Source organism: Microcaecilia unicolor, chromosome 9 (assembly GCF_901765095.1).
Source record: "Microcaecilia unicolor chromosome 9, aMicUni1.1, whole genome shotgun sequence".
Taxonomy (NCBI): Eukaryota; Metazoa; Chordata; class Amphibia; order Gymnophiona; family Siphonopidae; genus Microcaecilia; species Microcaecilia unicolor.
Window position 1 is genome coordinate 12,052,484 of NC_044039.1, and position 12,835 is coordinate 12,065,318.

A 12,835-nucleotide genomic window follows, 5' to 3' on the forward strand; every position below is an offset into this window, starting at 1 on the left:
CGCTCCGCTTTCACAGATGCTGCTGCGACTGCAAGTAAAAGATTTAAAGGCCCCCAGGGCGTGCGCGCCAACTGTTCATCTGCGGGGGGGGGGGGGGGGGGGGGGGGGCGGCGGCGGCACAGACCCTTGGCACGGGCCTGGTTCTAGGTGGGTGGAGGGGGGGCCGCCTTGTCCGGCTCTCGGCGGCCCTGCTTTCAAACAAAAATTTGCTAGGTCTTACATTTGGGGGAGGCCTTATATCTACCAATTCAGGAAAACCTCTACTAGGTCTTATTTTCGGGGGATGTCTTACTTTCGGGGAAACAGGGTAGTAAGTGGAAATCCCAGGACCTGGACCATTTAAAATGTTCCTTATATTTGACTGATTTGATTTCTGCCTGTATAGCAGTTGCTTACAGAAATCAAAAGTGCCTATTAATTTGACGAGTACACATGTTTTTACTCAAAGTACTGAAGCAATAATGTGGTAGTTAAGAGAACTAACACACTCCAATGTAAAATAGTTCAAGAAAAAATATATATTTTAGTGGACCATCAGATGGTGAACCATAGAGCACAAGCTTTAGTGACATCTATAAATCCTCATTTGTCCTTTCTTTGTGTGTTTTTCAAAGTTATTAAATGTCCCAATTCAATCGTTCTCAATTGAGTACATCAAAGTTTTCTCGCTAAATTATATCAAAATTGAAGAGTACTTTTCTTATGAAGATGCTCAGTAATCATATCCAAAAGTATCTTCTAGCACAAGCATCTTAACCAAGGAGGTTTGAAACAGAAGACGCCATGAGACTATCTGGCCTATCATATGGGCTGAAGCCAGTAGTCAGAGCTTGTTGCCATACCAATTTTATTGTTTTGGGTGCCACATTGTGGAGAATTAAAACCTCCTTAGGTGGAGACAGGCTTCAGCCTTGTGACATCATGCCATCTGTTATCAAACCTCCTTGATCTTAACTGCCACCTGGCTATCTACAAAATGGCACCAGTCTGACTTCAGATATATACACATGAACAGCCAATCAGGATCATATTACTGTCTCTTCATGTTCAAGTGTACAGCGCTGCGTACGTCTAGTAGCGCTATAGAAATGATAAGTAGTAGTAGTAGTATTAGAGAGAACCATTCCATTTCTTCATTAAGGCCACTAGGAGCCACTGTTGTCAATTCATAAATCCAAAGCTGCTCCCCATAGTTCAACAAGCGTTCAAGATCACCACCCTCCCACGCTCAACCAAATCAATTATACGTCACTTGATGTCATTAATAGAACGTTTCTTCTCCAACCAATGAATTACCAGCGGAGTCTTGATACGGGATTTATGCTCATTCAGGCAAAGTTATACATTTTATTGCAGGGACACAGTATAACATACACCATAAAGTCTGAATTATATTTGTGTTCATTTCAGCAGAGACAACATTCAAACCCCGGTGGTACCCAGTCCTGTCCTTCTATAGTTGAAAAACATCATTAGCAATTACCACATTTCAGATGTTGCTTCACAGTCAGTCTGATCATATATTTTCAATAGCTAGGTAACAATACAATAGGCGTTAGAAGATTCAATATATGCCAATGTTGACGTAGACTGAAGGGAAAGGGGGATGAGACTTGATATAACGCCTTTATGTGGTTACAAATCAAAGTGGTTTACATATTATATACAGGGACTCATTTTGTACTTGGGGCAATGGAGGGTTAAGTGACTTGCCCAGAATCACAAGGAGCTGCAGTGGGAATCGAACTCTGTTCCCCAGGATCAAAGCCTGCTGCACTAACCACTATCCTCCACTCCTGACTGAACGCTCACTGAACTATAAGGAACATCTCTGGATTTATGAAAACAGTGGTCTTGATGAAGAAATGAAATGGTTCTCTCTGTTCATCTGTATAGATCTGCAGTCAGACGCTGGCACCATTTTGTAGATGGCCAGCTGGCAGTTAAGATGCATAAATATATAGTAAGTAATGGACTATGGTTACTGTTGATTTTAATTGGTATGAGGATTTTTCTCTGATGCATGTACATGAAACATAGTGCTATGTCGGATGTACAATTGCACCTATGTATCCATGCTGAAATAGAAGTGAAATACATGTGTCTTGGAGCCACGTTTGGAGTTTGGATAGGATTACTGAAGAATGTTCATAAGATAAGTACTCTTCAATTTTGATATAAGAGAACTTTGGTGATGTACTCAATTGAGAAAAAAATGAATCAGGACATTTAATGACTTTGAAAAACGCACACACAAAAAGAGAAGCCAGGTGAGCAATATAGGGGCAGTCGCTAAAGCTTGTGCTTTATGCTTCACCACCTGGTGGTCCACTATAATATACAGTGGGGGAAATAAGTATTTGATCCCTTGCTGATTTTGTAAGTTTGCCCACTGACAAAGACATGAGCAGCCCATAATTGAAGGGTAGGTTATTGGTAACAGTGAGAGATAGCACATCACAAATTAAATCCGGAAAATCACATTGTGGAAAGTATATGAATTTATTTGCATTCTGCAGAGGGAAATAAGTATTTGATCCCCCACCAACCAGTAAGAGATCTGGCCCCTACAGACCAGGTAGATGCTCCAAATCAACTCGTTACCTGCATGACAGACAGCTGTCGGCAATGGTCACCTGTATGAAAGACACCTGTCCACAGACTCAGTGAATCAGTCAGACTCTAACCTCTACAAAATGGCCAAGAGCAAGGAGCTGTCTAAGGATGTCAGGGACAAGATCATACACCTGCACAAGGCTGGAATGGGCTACAAAACCATCAGTAAGACGCTGGGCGAGAAGGAGACAACTGTTGGTGCCATAGTAAGAAAATGGAAGAAGTACAAAATGACTGTCAATCGACAAAGATCTGGGGCTCCACGCAAAATCTCACCTCGTGGGGTATCCTTGATCATGAGGAAGGTTAGAAATCAGCCTACAACTACAAGGGGGGAACTTGTCAATGATCTCAAGGCAGCTGGGACCACTGTCACCACGAAAACCATTGGTAACACATTACGACATAACGGATTGCAATCCTGCAGTGCCCGCAAGGTCCCCCTGCTCCGGAAGGCACATGTGACGGCCCGTCTGAAGTTTGCCAGTGAACACCTGGATGATGCCGAGAGTGATTGGGAGAAGGTGCTGTGGTCAGATGAGACAAAAATTGAGCTCTTTGGCATGAACTCAACTCGCCGTGTTTGGAGGAAGAGAAATGCTGCCTATGACCCAAAGAACACCGTCCCCACTGTCAAGCATGGAGGTGGAAATGTTATGTTTTGGGGGTGTTTCTCTGCTAAGGGCACAGGACTACTTCACCGCATCAATGGGAGAATGGATGGGGCCATGTACCGTACAATTCTGAGTGACAACCTCCTTCCCTCCGCCAGGGCCTTAAAAATGGGTCGTGGCTGGGTCTTCCAGCACGACAATGACCCAAAACATACAGCCAAGGCAACAAAGGAGTGGCTCAGGAAGAAGCACATTAGGGTCATGGAGTGGCCTAGCCAGTCACCAGACCTTAATCCCATTGAAAACTTATGGAGGGAGCTGAAGCTGCGAGTTGCCAAGCGACAGCCCAGAACACTTAATGATTTAGAGATGATCTGCAAAGAGGAGTGGACCAAAATTCCTCCTGACATGTGTGCAAACCTCATCATCAACTACAGAAGACGTCTGACCGCTGTGCTTGCCAACAAGGGTTTTGCCACCAAGTATTAGGTCTTGTTTGCCAGAGGGATTAAATACTTATTTCCCTCTGCAGAATGCAAATAAATTCATATACTTTCCACAATGTGATTTTCCGGATTTAATTTGTGATGTGCTATCTCTCACTGTTACCAATAACCTACCCTTCAATTATGGGCTGCTCATGTCTTTGTCAGTGGGCAAACTTACAAAATCAGCAAGGGATCAAATACTTATTTCCCCCACTGTATATATTTTTCTTGAGGACTATTCAAAGCAAGCATAAATAGGCTCTTACCAGATGAGCAATCTGTTTCTGAAAATTCTAGAAGTCTGCCTTGGGCATCCAGGAAGCCATCCCTTTTTCGGTCTCCAGACCTGTATTCCAGGTCCTGCTCTCTGTGCTGGAAGTAGACAATCTGTTCATCATATTTCTGTCCCTCCCCTAACTGCTGCAGGTTTTTCAGCGTTTGGTTCAGGTTGTGTTTCCCATGCCAGCAATACTGATTCTTGGCCACACGGCTAACCAGATGCAGAGACTCCAACACATTCACAATGTCATATATTCGCCTGCGTTCAACCCCTGGTTCAAACAAACAACAACAACAAAAGTTTTGTTATGGTCTCACAGAAAACACAGAAGACCAGATTTCAGACAGTAAGGCAGAAAAGGATTTCTATCAAGAGCTACTCCTGGAGAAATTCTGCACACTTCTGGTAATTTTCTTGAGCAAAATTCACCATTATGAAGGCTGGCATCTCCCTCCAGGCATGAAATACCACCTCCTCCACTGCCATAGCAGTTTGATTGCACCTTCCTGCAGACCTCCACCCCATTCCCATGCCGCACACACCCACCCCTCATCCATCTTTCTTCCAGTTTCTCCCTGCATAAACACCATCCACATTTGTCAGTTCCCCCGCCCTCCTCCAAACTCCATCTATATTCTTTCCAGGCTTCCCCACTCCTTCCCTCTCTGCACACTCAGTGCTCCAGCACGTTAGGCTGCTTCTTGCTGTTCTGGCATCCTGGGCCCAACTGTTCCTTTGAGCCTTCCAGCCTCCGTACGGCCGCATGGATTAAAGGAACAGCCCAGGGACCAAGGTGGCAGAGAAGGAAGCAGTCCAACTTGAAGCTACGCAGCTCTTCTTGAATATAGTTGCAAAAACCTCAGAAAGGCGGTATATCAAGTCCCGTTTCCCCTTTCTTGCCACACTGGAACGGTGAGTGTGCCTGGAGGGAAGAAGGCAGGCAGCCAGAAAGCAGACTGAACAGAATTGTGCACAGGGAAAGCAGAATTCCCCCAGGAGTAAAGGAGCAATTCTAACAAAATATTAGCATTTCCATAATTCCAGTACACAATTAAATATCTGCTTCAGATGGTCAATTTTCTCAGATATGCAACAAGCAAGCAAAAGCCGATGAAGTCTACAGCAGACAGGGAAAACGTTATTTGCTATCCTTCTCTGGCAAACACCCTCACAGTTGAGAAATTGTGCATTTCCTGTACCATGTTTAATGCAGCATTTCTTCTTCCCCATACCTGATCCCCCTCCACAAAGCTGAGCAGCTGTTTCTATGGCAACCTGTTCCCTGGCTTAAATCCTACGACCTCCAAATGGAGGATTTTGTGGAGAGTTAAAAATGACTAGTAGACAGCATAGAGCACTTGAATAACACTGATGTATCAAAGTATTTCTTTCCACTCCTGAACTTTTAAATGGCAAACCATTATGCCAGTTTGCTGTAGAGTAACTCTTAATGGTCATCTCATCCCTAGGATAGCTACGAATTCCAAATCATGCAGTCACTACTGTGGTAGTGCAGGTACGATATATAACCTAGACCATGAGTCCATTAGGGACAGTACAAAGGACTTGTATTTATTTAATTTATGGTTCATTTCTACCCCACATTTTCCCACAAATGCAGACACAATGTGGCTTCCATGAATTACAAAAGTTAAGAGATACAGCACATGAATTTAGCAGTAGAATAAGGATAAAACGTTAACCGCAATTAGGATGACTAAACAGCAGAGTCACTAATGGAATACACTGGTTCAAAAAGGTACGTTTTCAGCAGCTTCTTGAAAAGAGGGTGGTCAGCTTGCGACTTTAGGTACAGGGGAAGAGCGTTCCAGGTCTTCGGGCTGGAGTAGTGGAAAGTGGAAGCAAAAAGAAGCTTGTATTTAACACCCCGGCAAGACAGATAATGGAGTTGTAAAAAGGTGCGTGCCGTAGTGATGGCATTTCTAGGTGGGAGATCTATTAGAGGAATCGTAAACCACAAAGTTGCCTCGGAGATCACTTGTGGTATATCAAGTGCTGAAAATAAAATAAAAGAATACTGTCCCGTGCCAAAAAGGAGCCCTCTACAGGCAGTTGACAAGTATACATATGCGGGGAGAAAAAAAAACAAAAAACACTGAAAAATACAAATGTGGAAAAACTCACTTTAAATAACCTCCTCCCCCCCCCGAGCAATGAATCCTTGACAGTATGGAGTTGCTATGCTGGCAGTAAATCCAATCCCTTAAGGAAGCCAAGTGGTGATATGGGTCCCTGCTGGGATCATCTGACTGCCACCGCTCAAAAATATACACACAATCAACCAATAGTGTAAATCAATCAACAGGATAAATCCCTCCTCTCAGTACCCTTTCTCCACCACCGCCAACTCCAGGCTCCGCTCATTCTGCCTCGCCTCACCCTATGCTTGGAACAACCTTCCTGAGCCCTTACGCCAAGCCCCCTCCCTGCCCGTCTTCAAGTCTTTGCTTAAAGCCCACCTCTTCAATGCTGCGTTCGGCACCTAACCCTTACCGTTCAGTGAAACCAGACTGCCCCATCGGACTGACCGTTCACTTGTCTATTAGATTGTAAGCTCTTTGAGCAGGGACTGTCTCTCTTTGTTAAATTGTACAGCGCTGCGTAACCCTAGTAGCGCTCTAGAAATGTTAAGTAGTAGTAATAGTGGAATAACAACTCACTATAAATTAAAAAAAAACAAAAACAACACAACAACAACAGAGCAATGAATCCTTGAAGTATGGAGTTGCTAAGCTGGTAGTAAATCAAATCCCCTGAGGAAGTGGAGTGGTGATATGGGTCCCTGTTGGGGTCATCTGACTGCCTTAAGCTAAGTTCAGCTGTTTAGCAACATTCCTTATATATTTGTCATGGTCTAAGTGAAAGCATGTTTGAACAAAGTTTCACCATTAAAATTTCACAAAATTAATATAAAATTTAACAAAAAACACAACCTACCAAAAAAAAACAATAATTGTGTTTTGCTGGAAGTTTCTTTTAGACCAATGATAGAAACTGAACTGTGGCTCAAATATTATCTTACAACATAGGGTTTATTCGATTGATCTACCACAGTCAACTAAGGTCTTTTTCCTCCATTTTTTGTTTTATTTAAAGCGAGTTTTTCTATTCCTCTTTTTTTTGTCGATTACAAATATACATACCAAGACTTGTGACCACTTCATCCAAAGAAATGGTGGTTTTTTCTGTTGATATGGGATAACTTTGATAGCGAGCTAGAAACTTCTGACACAGCAGCCCCAAACTTTTCTGTTTCCTGCTTGGTCGCTTTTCAAATTCATCCACTGCTCCGTCATCAACATCAAACTGTTGTAGAGAAATTAAAAGGAGAGAGACTTATTTTGCATTCTCCCAACAGAAGCTTCTGAACCAACCATTCCGGACGCATGCGAATGAAGCCCAGCCCCAGCAAGGGGGAAGGGGGAAGAGATAAAAGCACACGTATCTTTAGCTAGATGTGACCATGTTTAATAAACCTGCGGGTCTTCCTCTGCAAGGTTTCTCTTTGATTCTTTAAAGGCATTGCAGAAAACACGTGGAGGGGCATAATTGAACGAAAACGTCTATCTCCATGGGCGTTTATCTCCGAGAACGGGCGGACCGAACCGTATTTTCGAAAAAAAATAGACGTCCATGTTTTATTCGACAATTTGTGAGCTGGGCGTTTTTGTTTTTCAGTGATAATGGAAAATGAAAGCGCCCGGCTCAAAAACAAATAAATCCAAGGCATTTGTTCGTGGGAGGGGCCAGGATTCGTAGTGCACTGGTCCCCCTCACAAGCCAGGACACCAACCGGGCACCCTAGGGGGCACTTTTACAAAAAAAAAAAAAAAAAAAAAAAAAAAAAGGTAAGAGCTCCCAGGTGCATAGCAACCTTCCCTTGTGTGTTGAGCCCCCCAAATCCCCCTCAAAACCCACTGCCCACAAGTCTACACCATTACTATAGCCCTAAGGGGTGAAGGGGGCACCTACATGTGGGTACAGTGGGTTTGGGGAGGTTGGACGACTAAGCATTAAGCAGCACAATTGTAACAGGTGGGGGGATGGGCCTGGGTCCACCTGCCTGAAGTCCACTGCACCCCCTAACAACAGCTCCAGGGACCTGCATACTGCTGCCAGGGAGGTGGGTATGACATTTGAGGGTGAAAATAAAAAGTTGTGAAACATCATTTTTTTGTGGTGGGAGAGGGTTAGTGACCACTGGGGGAGTCAGGGGAGGTCATCCCCGATTCCCTCTGGTGGTAATCTGGTCATTTAGGGCACTTTTTGGGGCCTTATTCATGAAAAAACAGGGTCCGGGAAAAGTGCCCTAAATTCTAGCTACAAACGCATACTTTTTTTCCCATTATCGGCGAAAGGCGCCCATCTCTCCTCGGCCGATAACCACGCCCCAGTTCCGCCTTCGCCACGCCCCCGCCAACTTTGTACGCTTCCGCAATGGAGTGCAGTTGAAAACGTCCAAAATCGGCTTTCCATTATACCGATTTATTCGTTTTTGTGAGATAAATGTCTATCTCCCGATTTGGGTCGAAATCTAGGCGTTTTTCTCTTTCAATTATAAGGTGGAAAGTGATTGTAGTATGGAACAAGCAATAAACATTTCTAAGTTAATGTCATACTATGAATGGCTCATACTACCACTTTGATTAAAAAAAAAAAAAAAAAAACAAACGAAAAAACCCACAAGATGTGTGCATTGTGAACTGCCACCACGAATACTTCTAATACAATGCTGGTAGTGTAGTAGGGCTTATGGAGTGTAAGAAAGAGTAAACCATTTTCCCCTTTAGTAATGACTGCAGAGTTTCCTCAGGCTCTGAAAGCAGCGACTGTTAGCGTGAGATAAGAGAAATGGCATGAAATCATAAGATTAGCCATACTGGGTCAGACCAATGGTCCATCTAGTCCAATATCCTGTTTTCCAAACAGTGGCCAAGCCAGGTCACAAGTACCTAGCAGAAACCCAAATCGTGGCAACACTCCATACTACAAATCCCAGGGCAAGCAGTTGTTTCCCATGTCTGTCTCAATAGCAGACTATGGACTTTTCCTCCAGGAATTTGTCCAAATCTTTTTAAACACAGATATGCTAACCGCTGTTACTACCTTCTCCGGCAAAGAGTTCCAGAGCTTAACTATTCGCTGAGTGAAAAAATATTCCTCCTATTTCTTTTAAAAGGGGGGAGTAAATTTACCAGGTTGTGTGGTCAATAGGGGCTAGGGGAAGGGAAGAGTATGCTTAACAAAATCACAAGTGTTGGGTAGGTCCTCTTGTCCTTTCTCCAACTTTCTTGAGATGTGCTGGAACTTACAGACAGGGGGTCCTTGGGGCAACAAAAACCTAAAGGACCACAGAGCTATCAAATTTTATAAACGTTTGTTACATCTTGGCTATTGTGGCTCCTCTAGCCCGCGCACTCTGGAGGATTTCAACATCCATGTTGACCTTCCAAATATTGAGAACACACAGCAGTTGCTTACCTAAGATGAATGCACTCCATGAAAGTTTGTACTCACCTGACAGGTCAAGGGCTAGATTTACTCAAGTCTAGACAGTATTAACTTCAATATTTAGAAAAGTCTCTTGGATGGATCAATATATGGTGCACTGCAGTCATGGCTGATGGACTGTTAAATCCTATTTGATTGAAGTATAGCAGAATATTTGATGACCAATTTTGTGCCTAAGCTTACTGGGGATTGTTTTGTCTCTATGTGCTCTTATGAGGCTCTCATAACAGGAATCATATTTTGGGCCATGTTTATAGTTTACTAAGCTCGGTGAAGATTTGTCTAATAAGACAACTATAGTCTTCCTATGGAATGATCTGTACATTTTTAAAACATAATTGTCATCTACCAAGACTACTGTTGAAAAGCCACCTCAGTTCTGATGTCAAGTTTCTTGACCACAGCAGTATTTATCAAGTAGCTATAACTAAATCAAATGTATGCGTGTATCAGAGGCTGACCAAATTTCAGTTTTTTTGTGTCTGGGTTTGTCTGAAAACGACCTTGTGTTTTTTGGGTGGAAGCTGAAAAATGTGTGCTTTGTCCCATCTGTCTTTGTCCTGCCTCCCCCCCCCCAAAAAAAAAAAAAAAAACAGGAGTTGCCCTTCCTCCTAGATATCTCCCTAGGCCTATCTTACTACCCCCCAAGTGGTCTAGGGGTATAGTTGAAGCACAAGCAATCCTGTGATCCCTGGCCTTTTCGGCTCTGCTCTCAAAATGGCTGCTATGACTGGGGCAACACTGCTGCCCTGACTACACCACCAGGGATTATAAGGTAGTCCTGGAGAGGGGAGGAGCTACTTTCTATTTATGTTATCACAAAGTCAGCCACTGTAAAAGCACTGTGGCTTTCAGTTTATTTTTATTAGCTGTGGTCCATGTGTAAAGTATCCTGTTAGATTTGGCTACAATACAGCCGTTTTACAATACTTCCTTGGTAGTCTCCTGCACCTATCCTTTTGAGGTTTCCACTTCAAGTGTATGACCCTGAAAGCTGGGGGGGGGGGGGGGGGGGGGGGTGGCCCTACTGCATGAATGGACTTTTACTCTTGATTTTCTTAAGGAATGCGACTGGAGAAATCAAAACTGCAAGTTCCTGCATGCTACGGGATATAGCTAGGGCTGGATTAACCCTGTTCGGTGACTCTAATGTCATTCGGTAACCCTATGTTCACCTGGACTTTTTCTGCTCAGGCACTAGTGTCAGCAAGACCCGCAGAATCAGGATCCTGGAAGAGTGCTTCCTCCAACAGTACAGGGTATGTGATATTCCCTATACCAGCATCCAAGCCTAATGCCACAGAGGTTACCCTATGGTGGCACCTGGTCAAAAGAAACCAGACGATAAAGTTCCAAACAAAAAAAGTTCCCGACATAAAAGTCCCTGACAAAAAGGGCCTGATGAAATAGATTTACTGAGAAAGTCCACGGCTTGTCACTTGAAAGTCCTGGCACCTGCCTATGGCTTGACTTCACTATCCACACTTGGTATCTAGTGAGAATCATAAACCTGCTTGAAAACATAATCCAGCTTGATTAAGAGTCTATTTTGTCTTGGGTTGTTTTGTTGTGGTGGTTTTTTTTTGTCATGGTCTGTTTTGGTTTTAGTCTGTTGGTTTTTTTTTTTTGTATGGTCTATTATTTCGAGGGTGCCCCCTATGGTCACAGAAGTAACACATCAATACAGGGAGTTACAGCAGTCATCACAGGTGATATGGGAACAATAAAAGATGCCCTGGTTTAGAACAGTTCATGAAAAATGGCATTAAAATACACCACCAAGGCATTCCCTGCATCAGAGTTTGTAAACTGCAGTGAACAAACATCGCCACTGAACTGCTTAAATAGTACCTGTAGTGCATCACATATGCTGTCTTTCAGCTTGTTGTTTTCAATGGGTCTGAAGAGCTCCTTCTTCTTCTCCCGGTCACGGATGTCAGGACTAGCAGCACTAATGAGCATCTTCAGGTTAGCAGTGGGAGTCCACGGGTCAGCCTGTGGCCTGTCAGCTAGTTTAACTGGCGTGATAGGATTCTTTTCCGGTGTACAGACTCTCTGTTTTGATAAATCCATTGGCTCATTTTTCAGTGGTGTCTTTGGGGTTGTTCTCGATCGATCCACAAATATATTTTCCTATTTAAAACAAAGACATTTAAGATTTGTCCTATCAGTAAACTTCATATTAACCTCTTCTAGACATACCTTCTACTCGAGCTCTTACGTTAGGAATCACTTTTTTTCCTTCTCTGCATTTACCAACATCAGCAACATCTGTTTCATAGGCTGACAACCACTATAAACGCCAAAGGACCCAATACACAGTCACAGAGAAACCCAAACAGAATATAGCTACAAAAGTAAACAGGACACCCTGCCTGCACTAAGAGGATTATATGGACTCGGGGCCCAATAGCCATGGTTTAGAACATCGTTGTAAATTCTCTCCCATTCACCCCATTCTATTTTCATATGCTAAAACTGGATATTTTAAAAGACATAGTATATATTTCTAACTTACCAACAGGTTTGCAAGCACACGTTCAAGCTAATCTGTACTTAAGTTTATTGCCATGTGGACGTTCTGGAAAACTCCCAATTTGTGGACTTAAAAAGGTTTGATAAAAGTGGTCAATTTGACCCTCCATGGATCGCAAATTACCATTACCCGCGTTTTGAAAGGGTTACAAAAACATATGTCACGTCTTACGAAACTATTCTTGATGATCAACAAGAAAGTGTACTCTCTCTAGTTGTATCCAGGAACGTCAGTTCTACAAGCTGTTGACTGTGCAAGAACTGTTGCCACGGACACAAGGCCACAGATGAACAAGACCTGCTCAAAAGAGGTCCTTTTACCAAGCTGCTGTAAAAGCTGGCCTTCTTGCAACCTTACGCGGGTTTTTCCTATGTGCTTAGACCATTTTTATCACAGCCAGAAAATGGCTGATTTTTCTATTTGTTCTATTAACGGACATGCGCTAATATTGCCATTAGCACACAGCTATATATATTTTTAAAAAAAAATCAGAGGGCGAGCACTTACCCACACCTATTTTGTAAGCGGTAAGGGCACACGCACTAATCAGCGCCACTCTTGCCCCCCTCCAAGAAAAAAAAAAAAAAAAAGTTTCAGCCCATGGGTAATGAGCACTGAATAAAACTTACCACAGGACATCTGAGTGCATCCATTTTAAGCTGCAGTAAGCGCGTTAGCATTTACCATCTATATATATAAAAGGCAACCCCAACGTTCTGAAGCCTCCACGGAAGTTGAGGCGCCCGAGATATCCGGTGTGCCCTGGAGT

At 43.2% G+C, this 12,835-nt stretch overlaps 1 protein-coding gene across 1 annotated transcript in view; it reads right to left on the bottom strand.

Annotated features, from left to right (window-relative positions):
* Positions 1 to 12,835, bottom strand: part of E2F7 (E2F transcription factor 7) — a 37,126-nt gene that overhangs the window by 19,574 nt on the left and 4,717 nt on the right. Inside the window, exons 2-4 of the mRNA XM_030214550.1 lie at positions 11,382 to 11,663; positions 7,163 to 7,325; positions 3,985 to 4,269 (exon numbers count right to left, since the gene is read on the bottom strand). Coding sequence (XP_030070410.1) covers positions 3,985 to 4,269; positions 7,163 to 7,325; positions 11,382 to 11,663 — 730 coding nt within the window. The remainder of the gene's footprint in view (positions 1 to 3,984; positions 4,270 to 7,162; positions 7,326 to 11,381; positions 11,664 to 12,835) is intronic.